Here is a 25,858-nt window from a genome sequence, read left to right on the forward strand (position 1 = left end):
TTAAATCGTAGCCCAAGTAGATGGCTCCTCACAGCCTCACCTAGCATACAGGGCTACCATCTGGGACAGGGGTGCTTAGCAAGGCAGAGGGTAAGCCATCCTTGGTTCTAGTATGTATTTTGACTCCATAAGGGCAAAGAACTCCCTGAACTGAGCTGACTTTACCTATCCTGCAGCCTCCAGGAGCCCTAGGGGCCTCCTACCTGCAGTCCTGCTTATGGAGAGGAGGTAGAAACCAGAGAGGTCCATGAGCAGCTCCTTGGCCTTGGTCTCTCCCCAGTGGAGTATGGCTGGAAAGCACCAAAGAGCCTCTTGTGGAACTGTGCCCACTCAGAGTCTGCTGACAGTAGCCTGACACCTGCATTGCTGAGGGCTGCCTTCCAGTTGGATACCATGTCTAGCTCCTAGCCCCAAGTGCAGAGACTTCTGACCTGGGCTTCATAACAATCAAAAACTGGAGCTAAGTCACACATGAGCTGCCACACATCTTGCCTGCACACCTCTTTGCTGTTTTGCCACCCCTACTCATCTAGCTGCCTGTCCCTTCCCCTTCACCCCTCCTCCTGGAGTTCTCACCAGGTAAGCATCCTGTCCCTCAGTTCAGCCCACTGCTCTATGTGGCCCTACCTTGGGGCTTACCTGCCAGCTGTCATCTTCTGTGCATAGTGATAGGCTGCCTCCCTACTCTCCAAGGTCCAACCCAGGCCTGATACCAGAGCCAGCTGATGGTATACCAGTCACACCAGCTATTTGCAGCCACTGAGATGCCATCTGCTGAGGAATGTACCTTATATGGGTTGGTCTGATTTTCGTGCGATACCGCTGCTTGTGTTGGTTGCAGGACAGCATGTAAATGCTGCTGTCCTTGGCATCATCTTGGGAGCCATGCAAGGCCCATTTGTCTATTCTAGATATTATCAATTTGACCTCTTGGCCAGGGCAGCTGTCTGCCAGGCTTCCCTCTGCAGAGTGCCTTCCCTTGTTTTAATTTGTTGTTTTGGTTTCTTGAGATGTAGTTCAGGCTCACTTTGAATTCAATTTGTGTCCTGGGCTGGCCTCAAACTGGCAGTAAGCCTCCTTGTTCAGCCTCCCAAGTGCTTCTGTCTCTGATTTATTTTGCTTAGCATTATGGTCTCAAGGTACGTCATTTTTCTATAAGTGACTCTAGTTTATCCTGAGTAGGATTAGGTTTCTAACACATGAAATCTTGGGGAACATGTTCAAACCACATCAGGTATTCTGGAGGGAAGGGACAAACTTCCAGACCTTCCTTTTTTTCCCCACCCCCTTTAACAAAAGCTATCAGAATCTTGGCCTTAGTCCTTGCTCAGAACCAATGGACATGGGTCCACAGGGAAGACTCGGGTCCACCAGATGTTGCTCAAGCCTACACAGCCCTGCAGGGAGGCACCCAGGATGGGGCTGACCTGGAACTTCCAAGTGGAAGTGTTTGCCTGCTTTGCCCTTGGCCCAAGGCCCTTCAGTAACAGGTAAGGGTGTCCTCTCCATTCCTCCTGGGCCCCTGGCCCAGACTCAGTGGAACCCAATATATTACTTGCAACTGCATGGGAGGCCAACACCTCCACCAAGCAGACCTCTTTCCCCTTTTGGGTTCCTACAGTAAGGTTTTCACAAATGATTACCCCAGCTAGTAATTATCACACAAGATTGCCAGAGCCACAACTGCACAAAGTTCATCAAAACCTTACTTTATACCAAAAATACTTCTGTAAGGACAGCTGTCCAACAGTTGTTCAACCTCTCTAATGTCAGATTTGTTATTAATCCTTGTGACCAACAATTATTGTTTCAAAACATTTTATCTAATCCTCTTGTTTTGCTTTTAAAAGCTTCCTCTTGCCTCAACCTTTTTTTTTTTGTAGTAGTGCATACTGAACCTAGAATGTTTGCACTGAGCTACATCCTCAGACCATTTTAAAAAAATTATTATTTTTGTCTTTTTCGTTTTTTTTATTGGTACCAGGGATCGAACTCACCACTGCCTGCTTGCAAGGCAGGCACTTATGCTGCTGAGCTAAATCCCCAGCCCCTAAAAAATTATTTTGAGACAGAGTCTTGCAGAATTGCCCAGGCTAGGCTGGAATTTTTGATCCTCCTGCCTCAGCCTCATGAGATTACAAACGTGCTATCATACCTAGTGTCAACCTTTTTGAATATATTCATAGTTTTTTTTTTAAATTTTGAAGATAGTGAAAATACAATAGAACAAGGCAGACAAAGCCAACTGAGACAATGCAGTGAAACTGGTAAGAACTTCACAGCAGGATACTGGGATAACAGTAATAGGTACCGTGCTGGGGATTTAGCTCATTGGCCTAAAGCGCCTGCCTGGCAAGCGAGTCGTCCAATCAATTAGATATAGTGAAATCAAACCAAAAACAGAACACTATAAAACCAATCAAAAGAGAATATTGAATAGAGCAAAACAATCATAACAAAATAAAAGTGAAAACATTTGCCTTCAAACAAGATAGAAGAAAATCCTCCATACTTGCTATATTGCATATGGTCATTCTCTCAATAGATGCTCAGACCTCTGTCCCCAGTTGCTAAGGGGGGAAATGGGATGTTTGATTCTCAGCCCATGCGTGCCAGTAGGCTCATGTGAGCTGCTGACTGGTTCTCCTGGTTCGCGCCAGCCAGGATAGCTTCCCAGACATCTCTATTCATAGTTTACTATGGCTCTATATTCTTTCCTTTCTTCCTTCTTATATACACGGTGTGTGTTGTGAGTGTGCCCTCTCCTCTCTCTATAAATGTGGCCACATGTGCTATGTCCAAGGAGCGGCCACTCCTGGGGAGAGCACATAACCTGAGCAGAGGCAAGGCAAGAACTTCTGGGCTCCTTTGGGGATTGGGAGTGAGCTCAGACCTGCTTAGAGGTCGAAGCATGGTCTGACCACTTAGATCCAGGAGGCCTGAATAAAAGGATACCAGGAAAGCCTCTCCCTGAAGCCAGGTGATGAGGGCTCAGTTGCTTACTCATCAGGAGGGACCACTCACTAGAGGAGCACCTATGAGGAACTCCCCAAGCACTGCATCCAACCATGCTGCAGCAAGTGTGTGGCTGGATGCTCAGCAAAGGCCATGTTTTCAAACTTCAGGGTAGAAAATGTCACTTAGTTTGGGGCTGCCCACTTAGAGGAGTCTTCTCTGTGTGAAGACTGCTGTTAGGATAAGTCTTAGTTCAGTATGAGGGCAGGGGTGTGCTTGCCAGTCACTGTTTCTGGTCTGCAGACTGAGAGGTGTGGCAGGAGATGCATCCTTAGAAGCCAGAGACACACGGTCATTGAATGACATAACTGCTTCTGCACAGATCTGTTTTGCCAGGAGCCACAACTTTCCTGTGGTCACACACAGCAGCATCACCTGGCCCCCGAAGGGCTACACTTGGCTTAACTTTGAATATTTTTTTTTATACAAATGGTCAAACCTAGGCCTTCATATAGACTAAACAACGTCCTGCCACTAAACTATATCCCCCAATCCTTTTTTGAGACAAGATCTCAAGTTGCCCGGCTGTCCTGGAACTTTTCATCCTTCTGCCTCAGTCTCCTGTGTAGCTGGTACAGCCACCAGCTGCTACACTTGTCCTTTTATATTAGATTCAACAGCTTTATTGAGGCATATAAAGCAGGTATATATATGCACCTATTTTGAGTGCACAATTAAATGATTTTCAGTAATTACCAAGTGACATAATGACTCTCTCCTCTGAAGAAGATTCCTTGTCAGCTGAGTAGTCACTTCCTCACTACCTCCCACAATCCTGGAGCCATTGACATACTTTCTATGAATCTGCCGTTTTGGAAAGTGTATATAAATGGAATCATATAGTATGCATATTTCCAAGTTCATTCATGTATCAATATTTCAACATCTATTTTGGGTAATATATTCCATTAAGTGGACATATCTCATTTGTTTATTCATCCGGTTGGATGCTCTGGTGGTTTCTTATAGATCTTGACCTATACGTTCTTAGATGAATATGAATTCCCTCTTGAAGTGGCATTCTGTGCTTAACTTTTGAGTTACTAGTTCCAGTGCTTATGTTCTCAAGGTTATGAATAACTCCCGTGGGGAAATTTCCTAGCCAGCGGTGCATCTGTGACGAGATGCCGGCCTCCCAGGCCCTCACCCCAATTCGGTGATCCGCCTGCGGCCAACACTGCTTCACTGAGACTCACTATCCTGAAAGATGTCCCCTCAGCAGAGGTCCGCTCGGAGGTAGAGTTCAGCTGTCACCAGCGGGCCCGCGCAAGCCAGAAGGAAGTCCCGCCCCCTTAGTATCACCTGGCATAAGTCCCGCCTCTGCCCCATAAACGGACGGCTCAAATCGATGTATTGGGCACTTATGCTCCCTTTTCTGGGTCTCTGCGAGAGCTACCAACGCCGTCTGCTCGGAAGACCCCACCAAGCGTCGCCACTGTCCTGTAGCCCCTGGACGGAGGAAGGGGAACATGCGCAAATAACGTGGCATTCCAGCTCCTGCTTGGCGAACGCTAGGAAAGGGGCGGGGTTAGTGGGTCGTGACAGTGTAAGGACGGCCCAATGGCTCGGTAGCAGTGGCCAAGGGTGTCTGTAAGGGTGCAGGCGAGGACTGGAGAAATTGTAGGCCAGTCGGCTGCGTTATGGGTGGCTAGATGGCGCTCTGTGGGAAGAGACGGGCCAATAGTAGAATTGACAGACGTGTAGGAGAACCAATACTTTCGGAAAAGCGGGAGCCCTCTGGCCTATGGCGGCGTTGAGTAGGCATGGTACGGAAGCTTCTGCAACGCTGTGTGGGAAACAGGAAAGGCCGGGAGATCGTGACGGACGAGAGAACGGGCCAACAGCTGCAGGAAAATTGGCGGCTCGCGGCCAATGGTGACCGCGGGAGGGCAGAATGGGGCGGTGATAGGGCGTGGCGACTGCCGCATGCGCGGCGCTGTGTGGGAAAGCGTGTGGGTGGGGCGCCCGTGACGGAAGGTTGGCCAGGCCAATGGTTCGAGGAGGGCCGGCGGTGGGCGGCCAATGGTGGAGGCGCGGTCGGGGGCGGGGTGGTGGCGTTGTGCGGTGCCTTGCGGGAAGCGGCGGACGGCGGTAGCGAGACTGAGGTGAAACGGGGGGAGGCCAGGTGAGAGCGCCGTGGGCGGCGGGCGGTCACGCGCCTTCGTGTCCTGCTGGGCGCCGCTTACTTGCCTCCGCCCGCAGGTGCGGCGGCGGCGGTGGCGGCGCCCTCGAGCCGCGGAGCGGCGGCTGGAGGATGGGCACCCAGGGCAGTCCAGTGAAGAGCTACGACTATCTACTCAAGTTCCTGCTGGTGGGCGACAGCGACGTGGGCAAGGGCGAGATACTGGAAAGCCTACAGGACGGCGCGGCCGAGTCCCCGTACGCCTACAGCAACGGTAGGCTGGGGTGGGGGTGGGGGCGGCGGGGCCTCAGACCCTTTGCCCTGGCGCTGCATCCCTACCCCAGCGCGGGGAACTGCCTGAGCGTCTGTGTTCAGCTAACCAAGATCCAGGCGGTGGGGTTCTGGGGGTCTGGCAGAACTAGGTTGGATCACGGCTAGCACCGCACGGATGGCGGAGGTCCTTTCGTACTGCTGTCCTCCGAGTCTTGCGTAGGGAACCCACAAAGGCTTGTGTCCGGAGAAAACACCCTGACAGCGGTGTTATTAAATACTCCCTTTAACTTCCGGGTACACGGCTCAAATACACCAGGTAGATTGCATCACCAGCGCTTGCCTGAGCTTGCCTTTTAATTTCAGTATTTAAGATAAAAATGGAATTAATAGTTGATGGGATTGGGTTCCAGGCTGCAGGGATGTGTCATTAGAAGACCCAGGCGGCTCCCCTGATATCAGAGAAACGCGGCGAGTCAGCATCCAGCCTCTCTTAAGCCCTTGGGTATTCTGAAGTGCTTTCTCACCTGACTAATTTCACTTCTATCCCCGGCCTCTGGCCTCCTCCCTGCCTTTTTCCTTGCGTTCTTGTCGGTCCTGTCTGGCTGCTCTGAGCATTTGCTGTTTGCTAAGTCGTTTGCCTGTGGATGTTGCATCTTGCAACCCTTGGTTTTAGGACTTGTCATGGGTATTGATCACTTGAACTAACTCAGGGCTCTCTCCTGAGCAGGAGTGCTGGATCTGCTCTGCTACCTACTCTTAGTCTCAGCTTAGAGCAGATGTCTAAGGGCCAAAGAGGAAAAGCTATGTGTTTGCTTTTCGGTGGGGAAGAGAAAGTATGAGGTCTACAGATGTGGAGAGCCCTTTCACACTTAGACCACTTTGTCTGGGACTTGACCCTAACATTTCCAGGATGATACTCCTGCACCAAGGGACCATCCAATGGCTTTTCCCGCAGTAGTGTGACTTTCTAGTGCTAGGTTGAAGGGCTGAGAACACTCAGAGGTTGTGTTTCCCTGAGACTTATCTGGTGCTTTGTTTTGTTTTTTTGAGACAGGATCGCACTGTATTAGTTCAAGCGGCTTTAAACTCACAGCATAACTCAGGCTGGCCTCGAACTACCAGCAGTACTCTTGCCTTAACCTCCCAAGAGATGAGATTACAAGTATGCACCACCACATCCAGTTTACCTGGTGCTTCTGAGAGTCAGCTTGGCCTCTTGGTTAGCCTCACCAGCTTCATTTGTGAGCATAGCTAGTAACTGCAGAGACAAGTAATTGCTGTTCCTTTTGTCTAGCTGGTGTGCATTGTCACACTTCCTATTACAAGTTGACTGAAGTGGGACCAATATTGCATAAAACATGAAGATCTATTTCAGGTAGTGGAGATGGGAAGCACATAAGGCCTGGTACCTCAGAGGGCCATCTGCCAGAGATGATGTAGGAAGCTTGCTCTTAGGCTGAGAACTGGTAGGGCCAAAATACATATGAAGGTTCCCATAGATGTCCTGTAGTATCACTCAGAGAGGGTTGAATATCTGGGCAGTAGCACTATACTACCCATTTTCAGGGATTCTTGGAGTTAAGATGTACAGAGCATGAGGTTTGGGGCACTGTGATTGGAACATCACATCGCTGATCCTGGAAGCCCTCTTAACAGTGAAATTGGTGGGTCTAAGAATACTTGGACTTCCTCAGAAAGAACATTGGGGTTTGGAAGCTCTGGATCAATAAGCTTTTGGGATTCAGTACCCTGTGAGTTTGTTCTTTTAAGAAATTAATAGGAGCTTTGGATTTCTGGTTCTCTGACAAAGAATATGTGAATATTTCATTTTTTCCTTTATTTTTAAAAGCCCTCAGAGACAGACAGTGATGCATGCCTGTAATCCCAACAGCTTAGAAGGCTGAAGCAGATTGATCTCAAGTTAGGGATCACCCTGGGTGACCTAGCATAAGACCTTGTCTCAAAATGAGAGCTTGAGGATGTAGCTTGGTTGTAATAGTGTACCTGAGTTTGATCCTCAGTATATTTCCAGTTTCTCGTTTGTGGCCTACACTTTCATGTTCTGAATTTGGTGTCAGGAAGGTTCCCATTTGGTGAGAGGCATACTGTTCCAGCAAAGCCCAGACCACCTCTTTGTTTGTTTATTTTAGACAGTAGTCTGCTATGTAATTCAGGCTGACCTTGAAGTCACTGTTGAGCCCACGCTGGCCTTGAACTCATGGCAGTCCTCCTGCCTCAGTGCCTGGAGTGCTGGGATTACAGGTATGTGACACCATGCCTGACAAGGACCACTTCTTGATCATAGCCAGATCACTTACCTGCCTTGAAGTCTTGTCTGGCTTGTTCTCAGACAGGTAGATGAGTGAACTCTGTCCAGCTTCACAAACATATGAGTCATTGAAATAGTCTTTTATTAGCATTGATACCTGAAGCAGTGATGATGTGTTGTGACCATGTGTCCAGTACCTGCAGGAGCCATGGTTTTGGATCTCTGTAGAGATGGAAACCTTCCTGTCAGGGGCTTTGGTTTCTTATTCTTTTAGGTACACAGTGATTTTAGGGTTATGTTCCAGAGCAAAAGCATTGCCAATTCTTGGAGATGAGAGCTTCCAGGAAGGAGGTGTGCGCTTTCTGTGAGCAGCTGCTATTTATAAGCACGTTGGTGGTGGATTTGGCTCTGGTTCTGGCTCTGAGGTGTGGCCTTGGGGTGGTGGGTCTGTGTTAGCCCCAAGGCAGTAACCCTTGAACCCTGATCTGGAACTTGGCAGTCCTTCTGCTTCAGTCTTTTGAGTGCTTAGGATTGCAGGCATGCACCAACAGACCTAAAATATAGTATGAGTTTTGAACACCCTCAATTAATGCAGTTACATCCTTTTGCCCTAGTCCTACAGAAACTTCCATGAGTATCAGGGCCCTCTAAGGAACATGCATCAGGTTTTACTTGTCCATCTCCTGTAAGATTTATGTGAGTTAATGGGATGAATCCATAGGCACAACTTCATTTCTCTCCTTGTTCTTGTCGGAGTCAAATATTGATAAAAGCTGCTGAGAAATGCCCTGTCCTTTAAACCCAGAGAGTAGGGAGGGAGAGAGATGATTGTGGATAAAGCAAGGCAAATACATAGGTTTGCCATGAATGCTGGGGCCTGATGGTTATGGATGTTTGTGGAACCAGACAATGCTATGCCATAAGAATGAGGATAGTAACTGCCTATGTCCTCAGGGTGCCATAAGCTCCTTTCATGAGTCAGGGCCACATCAGTAACCCAGAGGCCAGTACAGAACTCACTTAGCTTGTCAGCTCCATGTGTTTCTTTTCATCTAACTTGAAGTTAATATTTCTCCTGCATGGCAGGTTGAAGGACAGAATCAAAGCACTTCTCTGTGTTGTGTTTTCCTGAGTCAGAGCTTATTGTTAACATAAAACTTGCACACACGAGGTGCTAACTTAATGTGCATTTAACATGAATGAACAGCCTGTGTACAGCTTCCCTATATTGACTTACTTGGGGCTAGTCATATAATCACCACGGTAGCCCCTCAAAGTTCTTTCTTTTCTCTGTATGTGACTGGACAAGATTTCATTCTGGATTTCATAGGGTGTTGTAAAACACTGCCATTTCTTTGATGGTAGGTTTTTGGGCAGGATGGTACAGAAGGTATAGAAGTGATACAAGTATAGCTAATTCCTCCAGTGCAGTGTGTAATGTGTGCCAGGTATATTGTTGAATGTTTGTCTTGGTTTCTTATTTAATATTTATACTACCCTTCAGGAAGGCACTGTCATCTCCATTTTACAGTTGAGAAACAGGCTCAGAAATGCAGAGATAATTGCTGTCACTGGGCTCCTACTTCTTTGTTGGAAGGACCCACACAGACCTTGAACTGTGAAACAGCAGGAAGGGTGTGATACTTTTCTCTTCACCCTTGTCTCCACACCTCACTTCCCAGACCTAGGGCCAGTTGCTGCTCCTACTATTCCTGCACACTCTGTTGGAGACCTGAGCCCTGGAGGACCTTCTGCCTGACCCTGGCCAGCATTTGGGAAGGAGTTGGCACTTTTGTGTATGTGTATGTGTGTGCTGACGACCAAACCCAGGGCTTTGTGTATACTAGACAAACGTAGTAACATTTGCTCCAGCTCCAGCTCAGGAGTTGGCCCCTTTTGATTGCCATTATAACTTGTCTTAAGGTAGGCCAAGTTCTTTAAGTGTGGACTCGCCAGCTTTGTTCCTGTGAGGGATGCTAGCCCCCTTCCTAGAGCCCAACAGGCCAAGAGTAGCTCTGTGTCTTTCTTGAGGCATTTGTGCCTCTGGACTCCAACCTGGCCTCGGCATTTGTTCACATCCTGCTTTTATGATACCCACTGATTTGTTATAGCTGGGTCCTCCCTTATTCTTTTTCCCTGTCCTTGCCATCTTTTCTTCCTCTTCAGGCTCTTCATTTCATTCATTTGTTCAATCATGTTTGGGGCATTTTGCAGTACACAGGGCATTGGGCCAGGAGCTGAGGGTACAAGGCAGAGCAAAATAGAGACAATCTTTTCTTTCTTTTCTTTTTCCCTGTTTTTATTTTTTTTTTTTTTTTGTGAATTCAGTGAGGATTGAACCCAAGACCTTTACATTGAATTATGTCCCCAGCCCTTTTTCTTTATTATTTATTTATGATTTTTTTGAGGCAGTCTCTTTGTAGTTCAGGCTGGCTTTGAATTCACTGTAACCCAGGCTAGCCTGAAACTTGTGGTTATTCTATTGCTTTAGTCTCCTAAGTGCCAGGGGTACAGGTGTGTGCCACTGAGGCTGACCCCCTTTTTATTTTTGATTTTAAGACAGGACCTCACTAAATTGCCAAGTTGTTCAGAGTGCCTCCAATCTATGATCCTTCATGCTCAGCCTCTCACAGTACTGGGATTACTGGTGTGAAACACCATATCTGCCTGGAGACAGTCTTTTTTTTTTTCCTTCTTCTCCAAATAGAATTTTGAGAAAAACAATAAAGGAATCCTTTAGGATGTGCCATGGCAGGCTAGGAGAGGTGTGGTCTACAAAAGGGATATTGACCTAGCTTGGGACAGGGATGGTTTCCTAGAGGAGTGGGGCTCTGAAGTGAGTTCTGGAGTAAGCTGGGGTGAGCCTGACTAGAACAATTCAAATATGAAGATTTCTGAGGTACGCAGGTCCCCTGTAAGCTTCCCAGGTAAAAGCACCGCTTATCAGGCAAGTTTAGGGAAAGACAATCTGCTTAAGAAAATTGTCTGAGGCCAGTGAGAGTTCTTAGCGTAAGCCGAACTTCCTCTTTACTTCTGAATTGCTCCTTTATCTTTGCTACATTTCCCCCTCATGGTCAAGCATCTTTGTGACCTTAGACTACTAACCAAGGCTTGTTCTGTCCTCCCTTCATTATATTGCTCCAGTTTTTTCTGTCTGTTTCCCAGCTGTTCCCTAATAGAGCAGGGTTCTAGAGTCATAAACAAGGACACCAAGTTTGCAAAGGCTACTTGTAGGTCTTCTGTATGTGCCAAGGTTTCTTATTTACTTCTTTGTTATCTCCTGTCCTGTGGTGTAATAATAAACTTGCACCCACCTGAGGTGACAGACTGCGAGGACAGATTTCTATACCTAGTTCATATTACGCTAATTGTACTTTATAATTGGCATGGTCTTTCCTACATTTTCAGAAAAGTTAGATAGATTTGACTGTTTGAGTTTTCATCTTTTTGAGACAGGATTTCTCTATGCAGTTCAGGCTGGCCTTAACTCACTTTGTAGCCCAGGCTGGCCTCAAACTCTTGGCAACCTTGCCTCAGCCTCCCAGGTCCTGGGATTGCAGCTGTGTGCCACCATACCTGGCCAGGAGGTAGAATACTGAATTGTGTTTTTCTCTGTATTTAGCTTTGCCATAAGTTCTGCCAGATAACAGTAAATGCTTATGTGGCAAGCACAGAACAAGATCAACCGGCTAGCTTTCAGGGAGTGTAATCATGGTTGAGATTATTGTTCTGTGTATATACAGTATAATGTCATCTTTTCCACTGCTGTAACTGTTTGTAGCTTGGATGATGAACTAAATTTAACAGCATTTCAGGAAGGAAATCGTATCAGAGAGCTGAGAAGTGGGCAGGAAGGACACAGAGTGGAATCTGGTCCTTGGCATGTTCTTTATCCTCTTGTTCTGTTTGAAGATAACTGGAAAGGTGCAAAATTGCTGATCCCTGAAAACCTGGGGTCTGTGGGATCATGCTTAGGCAGAAGATAGGTGGAAAAGTCGGCCTCAGCAATCCTTTTGGCAGTGAGGGTAAAGAGTAACCTTGAGCATGAGAGGGAGTAAAGAAAATGTTCTAGTTGTCAGCTTGGTAATGATATATGACTTTAATGTCCATAGTGCATAGCTCTTTTGTTGAGGTAAGAGTATTGAATACAGCACTGATCTACAGACATTGATCCTTCAGAAAGTAGAGGAGAGGGAGAGGATGAGGGGAATGGAGAAGCGGAAGTGGTGAAGATTTGAGAGCTAGAGTATGAACACAGTGGAGTATGACCAGATGAGTTGTGGCAAGTCATCTCTGCTCATCAAGGTGGCAGACATTTAAACAGTGGAAACAGATAGATAAGGAAATAGCTTTCCTTATCTTCACATAGATAAGGAAATAACTCTGAAGGAGCTAGCCCTCAGGATGGTGAAAAGTGAAAAGAGGTGAGCAGTGGTGCCTAGAGGGGTATTATAACCAAGGTGTAGCAAAAGTGTTAAGCTAGAGAGGTTGTAAACCACAGAAAGGGCTGCTGCTGGATTTAAGAAAGAATGGTAGACAGTGGCCCTGCAGACAAAACTCACCTCACTGCTGGAGTTTTATGATGTCTCTCAAATCCACCAGATTTCTATCCAGGAGGAGGTGTTGGATGTTGGACGAGCAGTGCTTCTTCACCTCCTCTGTGAAGAGGCTTTCTGTTGCTGTTGTGTCTCCTCCCTCTACTGCTACAAATCAAAAGCATCCTTGGGTATTCATTTAGTATCAGTGGGGACTAGGGAAGGATTTGTTTTGATTTGGTTTTAGTTTTTTTGAGGAAGGATCCTGCTATATAGTCCAAGCTGGCCTTGAATTTGTCATGTAGCCAAGGGTGGCCTTGAACTGGGCCAAACCTACCTCAGCCTCCCCAGTGCTGGCATTATAGGTGTGCACCACTATATCTTGCTTGGATTTGGTATGGTTTTAATGTCTTTATTTGGTCAATGTTCACATAACCTTCTGGTACAGTCTGGTGCTTCAAACAGTTACCGATCTTACCTGCCCTGCAATCAGCTGTTTGTCCAAAGAGCCCAGTTCCTTTCTTTTTTTTTTTTTTTTGTCATTTTCCTTTTTATCGGTACCAGGGATCGAACTCACTCACGACTGCCTGCTTGCAAGGCAGGCACTTATGCCGCTGAGCTAAATCCCCAGGCCCCCCAGTTCCTTTCTTTTAGTGGAGAGAGAGGTATTTCATTGGTTTCTTTCTTTCTTTCTTTCTTTTTTTTTTCTTTTTTTTTTTTTTTTTTTTTGTCTTTTTGAGACAGGGTCTCGCTATGCATTTCAGGCTGATCTTGAGCTCACTTTGTAGCCCAGGCTGGTCTCGAACTCGCAACGATCCTCCTGCTTCAGCCTCCTGAATGCTGGGATTACAGGCGTGAGCCACCATGCCTGGCTTATATCAGTTTCTTAAGTGATTTATTAAATATGATGTATAAACCAGGCATGGCGGTGCATGACTTTAATCCCAGAACTAGGGAAGCTGAGGGAGGAGGATCACTGTGAATTTGAGGCCAGCCTGGGCTGCAAAGTGAGTTCAAGGCCAGCCTAAATTACATAGCAAAACCCTGTCTTGAAAAAAAAAAAAAAAAAATGGGGCTGGGGAAAAGACCAAAAACAAACAAACAAACAAAAAAAATTATGGAATAAGTGTAAAATAGTACTACTATTGATAGTAAATGCAGCAGATGTAAAGTATAAACAATAAGATAGAGTCAGGTGTGGTGGTGAACACCTGTAATTCCAGCACTTGGGGGATGGAAGGAGGAGGATTGCTGCAAATTTGAAGCCTGCCTGGCATACATAATGAGTTTAAGGGCAGCCTCACCATATAGTGAGACCCTGTCTCAAAAGCAAAAAAGCAGATTTGTAGAGTCATATTTAAACAAAAATAGAGGCCAAGATTTGTGAATATTTGTTGCTATGTAGTGATGGAAGCAAGCTGTTCACATAGTGTTCCTGGCAGTATGCTATCTTAGGCAGTAGAATGTGACAGCACAAGGTCTTGACACACAGACCTTCAAGAACTCCTTGAGTCGTGTCATGCTTGAGGATTTTTTCTTGGGCCCTGGTGCCAGGTTCTAGATCATGCCCTTCACCTAATTCATGCACAGGGCTGTTCATAATTTCTACTACCTTATTTCTGCTAGGATTCCAGAGCTCACTGTGTCTGCTGTTGACAGGTCCTGCTTATCTATTCCATTTCTCTGGACACTTAACCAGAACTTTTTTATTTACCCCCTAAGGAGTAACACATCAAATAACAACAGCTGCCTTACATGGTACTTTTGTCTGCTTTGGACTTTGTGTTGAAGTCATGAAGGCGCACACTGTGTTCAGGCAGCCAGATAGATGTGAGCTGTGCTTCCTGGAAAGTGATGACTGTACACAGGAGCCAACAACCATTAAAAGTAGCCCTGTCTCTGATCAGACAGTCCTCAGGTGCCTCACTGGGAGATGAAGTGCTGTGTTCACAGCTGCCCAGAGTGGGCTTCTCTAGGCAGGCAAGTGAACTTCATGGAGAAAGAGCTTGGTGGGAGTGGGAATGGTGCCGTTACCCTGGACACTAACTGGGGATTCTAGTTGGGATGCTTGATTAAAGTAATGCAAGAGACAGGCATCAGTTAGTGTTTTCTGTTTCAATCTTAGTCTTTTATTAGTAGCTCTTAATTTATTATCACAAATTTTTAAAGGGCCTTCAGTGGCTGTTAATTATGTTAGAAAGCAGATGAATAATTACATATTCGGTATTGTCGATTATTTCTTTAAAGACTTAAACCTCGGGGCTGGAGATTTAGGTCAGTGGCAATAAGTGCCTGCCTGGTAAGCGTGAGGTCATGAGTTCAATCCCTGATACTGCAAAAAAAAAAAGACTTGAACCTCAGGCAGAGAAAGGCCTTCACCTATATGTTGCCTATTTAGTGGACTCATGCTTGGCTTGCCGAATCCAACTACATTTACACTGTTTTTAGTCAAAGTACTTAGGAAGTATCCAGTCACCTTGTCAAGTGGAATGGGCTAGCCAGATTATGTGTTCTGAGTCTTCACTTTTAACTGGTTTTATAGTGGAGTAGAAACATCTCACATCCTACCAGGTATGAAATTACACACCTGTAATCAGGAAGCTGAGGCAATATCACAAATTCGAAGCCAGCCTGAGCAACTGTTAGAAAGACCCTGTCTCACAATTAACCTTGGTGATCAGTGGGGTGACAGATGTTCCAGCCGGATTGTCCTCACATCCCCCGTCTCAAAATACATAAAGCTGGGGATGAAACTCAGTGTCCCCTGGTGAGAGAGAATGACAGAGACAGAGATCCTGCATGATGATATCAGAATTTAGCAGACATCTGAGAGTTTTTAGGTCTCTTTTTTATGTGTACTATTCCTTGTTGAATACTTTGTAATTCTCTAGAGGTATATTACTATGTAATTCTCTAGTGGTATGCTTGTATTACAGGTGCCCTCTGAAGAAGAGAGAAATGGACGTGGAAGGTGTGATTTGTACCTTGCTGTGGCAGAAAGCCCATGCCACTAGCCAAGTATGGTGGCACACCCTCCAATCAGGATGATGAGGCAGAAGGATTACTGCAAGTTTAAGGCCAGCCTGAACTACATAGTCACACAAACAAACAAACCCAAAACAAAAACCATGTCATTGACTCACTGTGCTCTGCAGGGAAGAGGCTGCTTAATCAAATATTGTGCCTGACACATGGGCCATATGAGCCAAGGAATTCTATTCAAGTGGCCAGACTCAGCACCCAGTTTTCCTCATAGCTTTCCTAATAGCCATGTTCACACCTCCCAGGGAAATAGGCCTTGGCAGTGTTATAAAATATCCATTTGAAGAGCATCTGAGTCCACTGTCAGTTTTGATGGTTCTGATTCATCTGGCATCCCTCAGTCCCCTCTTGAAACAGCCTCTACATCCTGAGCCCCCAGAGCTCCCTTGTGCTTACCCTTCCCAGCCCTGTCTGCTGTCTTCAAGCAGGACTTGAACACCAGCAATGTTGCCAGTGTCGAACTGTCACCTCCAGGGTTGGCCCTTCATTGTTTTCAGATCCAGATCCATTCTAGACAGCATTCCCTTTACTTTCTTGAAAAGAACACCCAGACAATATATTCCACCAACTTATATAACTAAAATTTGTTTACATACATACCCCGTATGTGTAACACAAAAGAGAAAGGGATGTAACTTGTGATGCAGTTGTTCCTGTTACATAATGATAGGATTTGTTCAGCTAAATGCTGAGAAGGTGGCAGATAGGGGGCATGTAGTGTTGCCAGTGTTACATGGTTGCAGGAATTTTTTTTCCCCAGAGCAGTAAATAACTCTTCACAAAGTCCTAAGAAAATGAGATACTGTCTTCTGTGACTGTGTGACATTGGCATTCCTGGGAAGCACAGTGTCATGATAGGTCTAATGTGGGTGCAGCATCAGATCTGTCCATGCCATTCTGTGCAAGCATCTCAGCTATGTGAAACACTTTCTGGGTATTTGTGCAATTTGTGGGACTCAGGATAGTTCCTCATGGTACATGGTAGCTAAGCTCATGTCCCTTGCCTGTGCCTTCTGATCCTATGATAGCCAAAAAATGTCTTCACTGTGTCTGAAAAACCCATTGAGTGTATGTCAAGCCATTGCTGTAGCTTACAATCTGGCTTAGCAGTCAGTTTAAGCCTATTTAGCTTCCAAAATAATGCCTGGCATATAGTAGAAATTTTAAAAAATCAAAATTGAATTACCCCTACCTTTAGAAACTCCCTGGAATAACAATGAAGACATTTTTAAAAAACATTGATTTGTAAAGTGAAAGAGTTGATGGTGTGGGAACTAAGGTATGCTTCCAAGACCAAGTGAGAGGCCACATGGCACCCCTTAAATTAGCATGAATGAGCAGAATGGGCTAATGTCAGGGTAGGTGCCCAGAATATGACATGTCACAGTCCATAAGAAGGACTTATTCTCTCAGAGAATCAAGCCATGGACACCAGATACCACTGGGTATGTTGGATGGTCGGGACAAACAAGGAGCTAACTGTACCCTGGGCCCACATCAGTTCTGACTGGGAAAATTCTAGTTCCCCCATTCCTGTACTGATAGACAGAAGCCCAAGGCAGGAGTCAAGTCTTTGCTGCACAATCTCAATCCAAGGGAAATGACCTCCAGACAAACATTCAGTGCTCATAGCTTAATGTTGAGCCTCTGGTCACAAGCCACAGTCATACAGAGTTCCCTATAGTATCTTAGCATCTTTCTTGGAAAGTAACGGGACAACCAAGGTCACTGAAATGTGAGAAAAAACAAAAAGACCTTGAGACACATTTCACCATGAGGTGATTGAGATGCTGTCAGAAAGGACATCCAGATACAAGTTACAAATCAATAGTTCTGCCACCAAGTTCTACATTTTAAAATATAGAAAGGCTAGCCAGAGATGATGGTGTGCACCTAACTGCAGCAGTCCAGAGCCTGAGATGGGAGGATCACCATAAATGAGTTCAAGACCAGCCTGAACTGCATACTGAGACTCTGGATAAAAAGAGAGAAATAAATCAATAAATCAGATGGCCACTCTGGCCAGCACAAGCCAGGACAAAGAATAGGAGCTGGGCATATGGAAAGATGAGCTGAAGAATGAAAACACATGATGTTCAGCTAGGAAAGGCCACACAGAACACTGAGCAGAGAAAATGCGCTAAGAGCTGTTAGAAAAAATGCCTCATAGGAGGATCAGATAACTCCCCTAGGAGTCATTGGGTACCAGGCAGGGCTTGGGTGTGGCTTTGCAGGATTTGATCTCATGTAATATAGGCAAGGAGGTTGTAACTCCATAGTAGATAAAGCGAGACACCCTGGCTGATGGCTTTGCTCTCATGAATAGGGCAGATGTTTTGACTTCCCTGCCTTAGTTTCCCTATCTGAAATCTCATGGTTCTGATGGTGGTGTGTGTCTTGTAGGAGGGTTGTGTTATTTCTGATCCATCAAGAGGCACTGCTTTACCAGGACCACTTAAACAAGAAGATCATGGGAACAGAGCCAAGCTAGTGGGCAAGGCTTGTGGAAGAAGAAGGTGCTGAACAGGCATTAAGGCCTTGGCACCTATCAGCTGGGGCTTTTTTTTTCGATATTTTTACCAGCACCAGGGATCGAACTCACAACCACAGGCCTGCAAGGCAGGCGCTTATACCACCAAGCTAAATCCCCAGCCCTGGGGCTTTTGTTTTTTAAACTGAATAGTATATCGGCTTATTTTTTAAAAAAAGATTTTTTTTTTTTTGGTCTCTCTTTGAGATGGGGTCTCGCTATGTGGTTCAGGCTGGCCTTGTGCTCACTTTGTAGCCCAGGCTGGTCTCAAACTCGCAACAATCCTCCCACCTCAGCCTCCTGAGTGCTGGGATTACAGGTGTGAGCCACCACGTCCAACTCAAAAAAAAAAAAAGATTTTTAAACAGAAGGAGCAAATGAATGGCATACTGAAAGCGTAAAGTGGGTTGGCACCTTATCATCACTAATGAATCCCCCATAGGGTATTGTTCAGGCTTCAAACTGCTTATATCTTTCTCCAGGCTCTGACACCTCTGCCAGCCTGTGCCCTCTGTGCCCAAGCTCCAGGCCTTGTTCCACGTCACTGGTCTGCCTCCAGCTGCTGTGCTTCTCCAGCTTCCTCCACCCTTCGCCCAGCCCTCCCTCTACGTTGTTCACCCTTAAGCCTTGGATAATTGCTCCTTTTAGAAACTGTTTGGGTCAAGAGCTTCCTCTTGGGTGGTCCTGGCACAGTCCTTTAATGTAGATGTTGTTAGCTTTCTGAACATCTGTCTTTTTCCCTGGACTGTGCTTCCTGTGGCTATTGGGTGCAGAGCCCTCTTACAGCTGTGTGATAAGCATTGGAGTCCCTGGGGTCCTTGTCACTGCATCTCAGTGCTGAGATGTTTAGAGCACCAGTCCTGCTAAGGAGGGGGCTCAGGGGGCCCTACCTAATTTCCTTTAGTACTTTCTGGTCACTGTTGGCCAAACCTGGGACAGGACTAGGAAAAACTGAGTTTGGATTTTTGAAGATCAAGAAAAAGATGCTTTTCAGAGTGAGGAGAACTATCCTGTGTCCTCTCTGGTTTTGAGAAGAAGGAAAGGGCTGGGGAGGGCTGACAGCAAAGCCATCTGCCTCTCTACCTGTAGTCACCTACTGCTGGGCCCCTGTAACCTCTGCAAACCCTGAAATCACTAATTCAGTGCCTGTGCTTTCTGCCTAAGAACTGGATGCATTCCTGCGTGGCTTGCCTGGCCAGTACTTGGACATCTGTAGAATTGGACCATTTCCTGATAGCTGTGTTCCTGTTCTGAATGGTCATGCCACACTATGCAAATTTTAAATAATTAAAACTCCAAAGTGTTATTTATTTTTTACTTTTGGTCCTAGGGATTGAATCCAGGGCCTAACATGTGTTGTGTGTGTGTTCTGCCAGTGGGATACACCCCTAATCCATCATTCATTCATTTATTTATCCATCTTTTAAAAGCAGCCCAGTGACCATCCCTGGTAGTACATGCCTGTAATTCCAACATTTGGGAGACTGAGGTGAGAGGATCACTTAAGTTCAAGACAGCCTGGGCTACATAGTAAGTTCAAAGCCAACTTGGGCAACTCTTACCTCAAAAAAATTAAAGAGACACACAAAAAAAGAAAGGAGGCATGCAGGCAGCACAGTGTTTAAAGACTAAAGGGGTGGGGGTTGGGGGCTTAGCTCAGCGGCATAAGTGCCTGCCTTGAAAGCAGGCAGTTGTAAGTTCGATCCCTGGTACCGATAAAAAGGAAAAAGACAAAAAAAAAAAAAAAAAAAAAAAAGACTAATGGGGTGAAAAGGACAATTGAAAATGCCAGGGCTTGTTTGTGACACTTGGCTGACCACACTGTCCTAGGCAGAGACACACTCTGTTACTCTATGAGCAAGTCTTCAGTGTCTATTTTTTCCAATTAATTTATAAAGCATACAATAAGGTAGATGTGGAGGGGGTATTGAACGCAGGGCTTTACACTGAACTGTATTTTCAGCCCTTTTTTAATATCACTAAATCACTTAGTACTCAGGTACTCAGGATGGTTCAAACTTTTCTCATTTCTCAGAGTGCTGGGATTACAGGTATGTGCCACCACACCTGGCTGTACAGGATAAATTATGCATATTAGGGAGATGGGTGAGAGGACTGAGTACATAAAGCACATGTTTGATAGTCTTTAGTTGTGACCCAACTTTCTGAGCCTAAAAACTGCTCTCTTCTGAGGCTTTGGGCATTTATTTATTTTTGGTGGGCTCCTTGCACCTACCTTCAATTGAACCCCACTGTCCACTTTAGGAACCTATTGTTTTCTCACCTCTGTAGATCTACAGGGCCTTACAGGTTTTCTCCTGTGCCCATGTTGGTGCCAGATTGACAGAGAATGGAGAGACATGTCTATGGGAGGCCCTAGTCCTCCCCCAATCTCCATCTCTCTCTCTCTCTTTCTTTCTTTTCTTTCTTTCGAGATACGTTTCACTATGTTTCCCAGGCTAGCCTTGAACTTTAGTGATCCTCTTGCCTTAGCCTTTTGAGTACTAGAATTACAGACATGGTGGATATGTGCCACCTGCTTGGGCCTCAGTCCCTTCTTTTTGACAGTCAAGATTTTTTCTGAAAGCGGGTGTGGTGTCACACACTTGTAATCCCAACACTCAGGAGGCAGAGGCTGTGAGTTCAGAGCCGGCTTGGAATATATAGCAAGACCCTGTCTTTAAAAACAAAAAAGATCTCTGGAGTTACATCCTGGGGCCAGCAACCTTAAGTTATCAGTAGCAAGACCTTTGACAGATTGTGTTCCTAGAATATGGGCTTATTCCCCAAAGACCACAGAATAGCTGTGTGTATGTACAGCTCGCAGGTAAGGACCTTTCTATCTTCTGAGTGGCCTCTCTTCTGAGTGACTGGGCATGGTCCCCAGGGGCTGTAGAATGTTTCTATTCTGGATGAGGTCAGGCCTTCACAGGGCTGGGGCTCCTCTGTCCTGTGCCCACTTTAAGAGAAGTAAATGCGTAAATGTATTGGGTTTCCAAAGGCAGGTGGCTTCTGGGTGAGTCTTTCAAAAAGTGATCACAGTGGTCACAGTGGACAGCTGAATCATTGGCCAGGACGGCCTCATAACTTCTTCAAGGACAGTGCTTCCGATGGTGGTCATAGGCTGAGGTATTGGCATGGGTCTTTATGCCCTAGATCTGTGGTAACAAATGTCTTTCTATGCTTTTCCCTGGTATCAAGTGCTCTGCCAGGTGTGCCACAGCACCATCTAGGGGTGACTTTGTAGCAGAGAGCAGTACCTTTCCTAGGAGTTTGAGCTTGGGAGAGTCTCCTAGCAAGATCAAGGCTGTCCTGTGAGAGCTGGACATGGAAATAATCCTGGTCTCAGGGAGAAACATTGAAATCACTGCAGCAGTGTCCTCACAGGCCTGTGGGAACTACAGCTACCAGCATTGAGTTTTCTGTTCAACAGTAATCCAGGAACCAGAGAAGCAGAAGAGAGCTGGGGCTAGGCCTGAGTAGTGTTACTCTCTGAAGGCGTACACAAAACACACCTTACTTTTGGTGTGCGTGTATTTAGCTTAAGATCTAATATGTTGGTGGGTGTGGCAGCACATACCTGTAATCTCAGGACTCGAAAGTCTGAGACAGAAGAATCACCATGAGTTCGAGGCCAATCTGGGCTATGAGGTGAGTTCAAGGCCAACCTAAACTATGTAACCCCTGTCAAAGATACAATGTCTCTTTTCTTTTTCTTTTTCTTTTTTTTTTTTTTAAGACAGGGTTTCAGTATGTAGTTCAGGCTGGCTTTGAACTCACTTTGTAGCCCACATTGGTCTCAAACTTAACAGCAATCCTTTTGCCTTAGCCTCCTGAGTGCTGAGATTACAGGTGTGTGCCACCATGCCTGGCTAAAGATACAATGTTTTTATTGTGTTCAGATGCACAACTCTGGCACTATAGTAACTTGCCTGGTTGTGCAGCTGGCACTTACAGCCCCTAACAGTGTGGGTTGATCCTAATTCTCCACATCCATATGTGTTAGCTATTTCTTGTTTTAGTCTACCTGTCCCCTAGATGTGAAGTGGCAGCATGGGGTTTATGTTTGTTTCCTTATGACTGGCAGAGGTGAAACTAGTGACACCCTTTATCAAAATAAAATTAAATTTAAATAAACAAAAGATTGTTTTACCCTTGACAGTGCTCCAAACTCATTCCAGTTGCCAGTTCTTGTGTTTATTATAATTAACATATCTTCTTTGGAAAAATATCAACCCAAGGGCTTGGCCATTTCTATTAAGGTTAGTTTTCTATTGTTGAGTTGAAGTTCTACAAAGAACTAGACCCTGATGAGATACATGATTTGGAAATATTTTCTTCCATTCTATGGATTACCTTTTTCATTCTGTTGATACTGTCCTTCAGTGTATGAGGAGCAGATTTTGATGTGCAGTTAATAGGCCAGGCAGAAAGATGGCCCATAAGGAGCCACTAATGCCTGAAGGAAGATATTGTGTGGTCATCTTATAGGCATCTTATGCATACACACATATACAGAAATACACACTGTTCATGTGAGTATGAAACCTGCGTTTAAAAACTGTTCCTTTTTAAGCCCCCATGGAACAAGAGGTATTACAAGATCTTAGCTGAGAATGGTGGGCCACATCTGTAATCTCAATACTCTGGAGGAAGTAGAGGCAGGAAGATCAAAAGTTTGAGCTTGAAAAATTTAGTGACGGGGGCTGGGGGTTTAGCTCAGCGGCATAAGCGCCTGCCTTGCAAGCAGGTAGTCGTGAGTTCGATCCCTGGTACAGATAGAAACGAAAAAGACCCAAAAAAAAAAAAAAAAAACAAGAAAAATTTAGTGACTAAGTGAGATCCCATGTCAAAATGAAAGAACTAGGAATGCATCTCAGTGTAGAGGCCCTGGGTTCAATACCCAGCAGTACTGCCAAAGGAAAAAAAAAAAAAAATCCGCACCATCTTGTTATGTTTTTAAGACTTGAATGGAAATGGTGACTGAGTGCTACAGGTTGGTGCTTTTGGAAAGGCTTTCATTTTGTCTGTAAGCTAAGTATCCTGTGCTGTCTACTGCCATCGACTTCCCTTGAACCGGCTCTTTCCCAAAAAAGTGTAAAAACTAACCTTCAAGATACAGAAAGGTTCTCTGGAAAATTCTTCAGAGAAGTAGCATTTCAAAACATTACTTTATCATTAGCTAAGCATGGTAGTGCAGGTCTGTAATCCCAGCACTTGGGAGGGCTGAGGTAGAAGGATTACTAGAGTGTGAGGTGAGCCTGGACTACATAGTGAGTTCAAGGCTGGCCTGAACTATATAGTTGATCCGGCCCACGGATCAGTCCATGGGTCTTGCCTGGAGAGAGAACGGGGATGGGGGGCAGGGCAAGAGGAAAGAGAGAGAGACAAGATGAAAGGTTCCAATCAAGTCTCGTTTATTCAGGAAGTGTACATGGCTTATATAAAGTCCAAGGGAATGTGGCTTTATAGGATAGGTCAGTTTAGATCTCCTCATATGATGTGGACTTACCAGATTAGCAGGAAACCATGCGTAGGCATCTAGGTAAGCGGAAGTACGTAAGCACATGAAGATCATGGGAAATGTAGGCAGACGTGACAGAGGCCCACAGGAGGGCGAGATAAGGTGGCAGCAGTTAGATATGCCGCTCCCTACACATAGTGAGACCCTGTAGCAAGATAAAATTTAAATAGATAAAAGATTGCTTCACCCTTGACTACTCCAGGCATACTCCAGTTGCCAGCGCTGGTCGGGGTGGGGATAGTGAACCTGAAAACTGGGAAATGCTTTATCCCTTGAGAGTTCAGCTTCAGAGTCTATATACAGTAGGTCAGAGTAGAGGTTAGCTGTCCTCCTCTAGGAATCTTGGGCTCAGAGCCCCAGGAGAGGTTGTCACAGGTAACTTACAGATGGTATCCTCTTTGGACCCCCATGTTTGCTGTGTGCTGGAGAGGGGTCTTAAGAAAGCCCCAGCCTAGGGCAATAAGCACCTTGCTTTGCAGGAAGTCAAGTGGAAATAGAGGAAGTTTTTTTCTACTTTGCAGCGGACTTGGATAAGAAGTTGCTAATGGTTGTTTCTCCAATGCTTCTTCTCAGGGATTGATTACAAAACAACCACTATCCTGCTGGACGGCCGGCGTGTCAAGCTGGAGCTGTGGTGAGTCAGGGTAATCAAATAGAGACGGGGAAACCAAGTGAAAAAGCAGGAAGGTGCCCAACCTACCTCTCACTTGCAATAGCCATTTAAACAGAACCTGTTTGGTAGAATTTTGCTCAATGATGGGAAAAACAAAGTGTAGGGCATTTAGCTCTGATAGAACCCCCTTCCCTTTTTGCCCAAAATCTCATTTCCACAGTGGCCACATGCCTTTGCCACAGCCTTTTATGGGCTTCACCTTAAAAATTATATCCCAGAACTTCAAAGTCAAGACATGAATACCTATAGGTCTGAGAGTGTCTAGATAGTGTCTCAGACTTGGAGGCCCAAGGAAGATGATGACCAGATGATGAAGGCTGGCCCCCTCTGCTGTCTGACTAGTGGTATAAAGATGCTGGGCTAGTGTGATTTGTGCATTTGACACCTTTCTGGCTCAGTCCATCTATGCCAGCTCTAGCCACCCTCCCCCAATGTCCCCAGCATGTTCACAGTGAACCTTCAGAGTGCAAGAAGGTGGGATACCAGCCTTTTACATAGGGACTACATTTGTACCCTGGAGCATCTATGGCTTTGGTTCCTCCTGACCCTCCCTGTGTGTTTCAGGGACACGTCGGGCCAGGGCAGGTTCTGTACCATCTTCAGGTCCTACTCCAGGGGCGCTCAGGTAAGATCAGCAGCATTCTTTTATCTTTCAAATGAATTCTTCTCTAGATTGTTTCTGAGTTACTTTATTACTTCCTTAGGGTATTTTTATTTAAACATCAGATTTCTCATATTAGCTCATCTATATTTGCAGGATACATCCTCTTGTGACTCCCTCTGTGTGTGAGAGCCTCTCCTCCTAGGTCACTTGTGCCAAGGGATGCCTAGGTCCCCAGTTGCCCAGCTGTCAGTGTTGTCCTCATAGCTACAGCTACTGGGCTGTCTGCATGGGGCTATGAAATGTGTCCTGAGCCTAGCTAGTAGCATAGCCACTACTGTGGCCTCCCCAAGCTGTTGAAATGCAGCTTGTTCACTAGAGGTGTCACCCTGTATCTGCACAGGATCCCTCAGAATTATACAGCTGCTGTGGGTGCCCAGGACTGAATCACAAATCATGACTTTGCAGAATAGAGATACTGAAGGTGGGCTATATAGCAGAGGTCGCATCAGATCCTTAGGAGAGGGGTATAGTGGCTGCACAAGGCAGGATGTGGGATCTTGTCCTGCCTGTGGAGGACACTAGACATGCATAGGTGTGTGTATAGGATTTGTGCTCTGGTGTAGAGGGCACCCTTGTTCTTTGTTCCCTAGGCCCCCCAGCATGCTTTCTGATCCACTTGTCGTGCTGAGACTGAAAGGGAGGGAAAATTGTGAACAGATTGCTATAGATGTGGTCCTGCTGCAGTGAGTAGGGTACGCCTAGAAGCTCTGTCTTATGATGCACCCTAGATTTGTGAAAGAGCCAAAGAAACCCTAAGTATCTGACTCCTCCAATAGAGCAGTGACTTCAGCTAGGAGCATTTTGGGAAGGAAGGGATAATGTTTAGTCTGGTATTTGGATACTTTCAAAGAAAGGTCACAGGTTCAGGTGCATGTTCCATTACTTCTAGCCTTAGATGAGTCTGCTCCAGGAAGGACCCTGTGTCTACAGTTGCCTGCATCTGTAAGCAGGGGCAGCCTCCCCTCTCTGCTATTCATAGGCTTCCTAGTATTTCTCCCACCTTAGAAGCCCAAGGGGAAGAAATTCTTGTGTGTGTTTTGGGGGGGTGTCAAATTAAAATCACTGAGATCTAGAATAACAAGGGCAATCCTGGGCAACAAAGACAGGACAGGGCATCACAGTCCCTGACTTGAAATTATACTATAAAGCTACTGTGATAAAAACAGTATGGTACTGGAAAAAAAAAAAAGATCAGTGAAACAGATTAGAAG

At 45.7% G+C, this 25,858-nt stretch overlaps 1 protein-coding gene across 7 annotated transcripts in view; it reads left to right on the top strand.

Moving 5' to 3' along the window:
* Positions 1-4,556: 4,556 nt before the first annotated feature.
* The window catches only part of Rab40c (RAB40C, member RAS oncogene family), a 49,019-nt gene continuing 27,717 nt past the window's right edge, over positions 4,557-25,858 (top strand). For 3 of the 7 annotated variants that reach the window (XR_010039775.1, XR_001198904.3, XR_010039774.1), the window contains exons 1-3: positions 5,147-5,411; positions 23,884-23,944; positions 24,548-24,608. Coding sequence is in view for 4 of the 7 variants with exons in the window: in XM_063226205.1 (XP_063082275.1) it covers positions 5,270-5,411; positions 23,884-23,944; positions 24,548-24,608 (264 nt within the window). In the remaining 3 variants the exon portion in view is untranslated. The other 4 variants (XM_063226205.1, XM_063226206.1, XM_005007342.4 and 1 more) reach the window with 4 other exon arrangements.

This window comes from Cavia porcellus, unplaced genomic scaffold (genome assembly GCF_034190915.1).
Source record: "Cavia porcellus strain 051 isolate PalLab524CR breed Dunkin Hartley unplaced genomic scaffold, mCavPor4.1 scaffold_16, whole genome shotgun sequence".
NCBI lineage: Eukaryota > Metazoa > Chordata > Mammalia > Rodentia > Caviidae > Cavia > Cavia porcellus.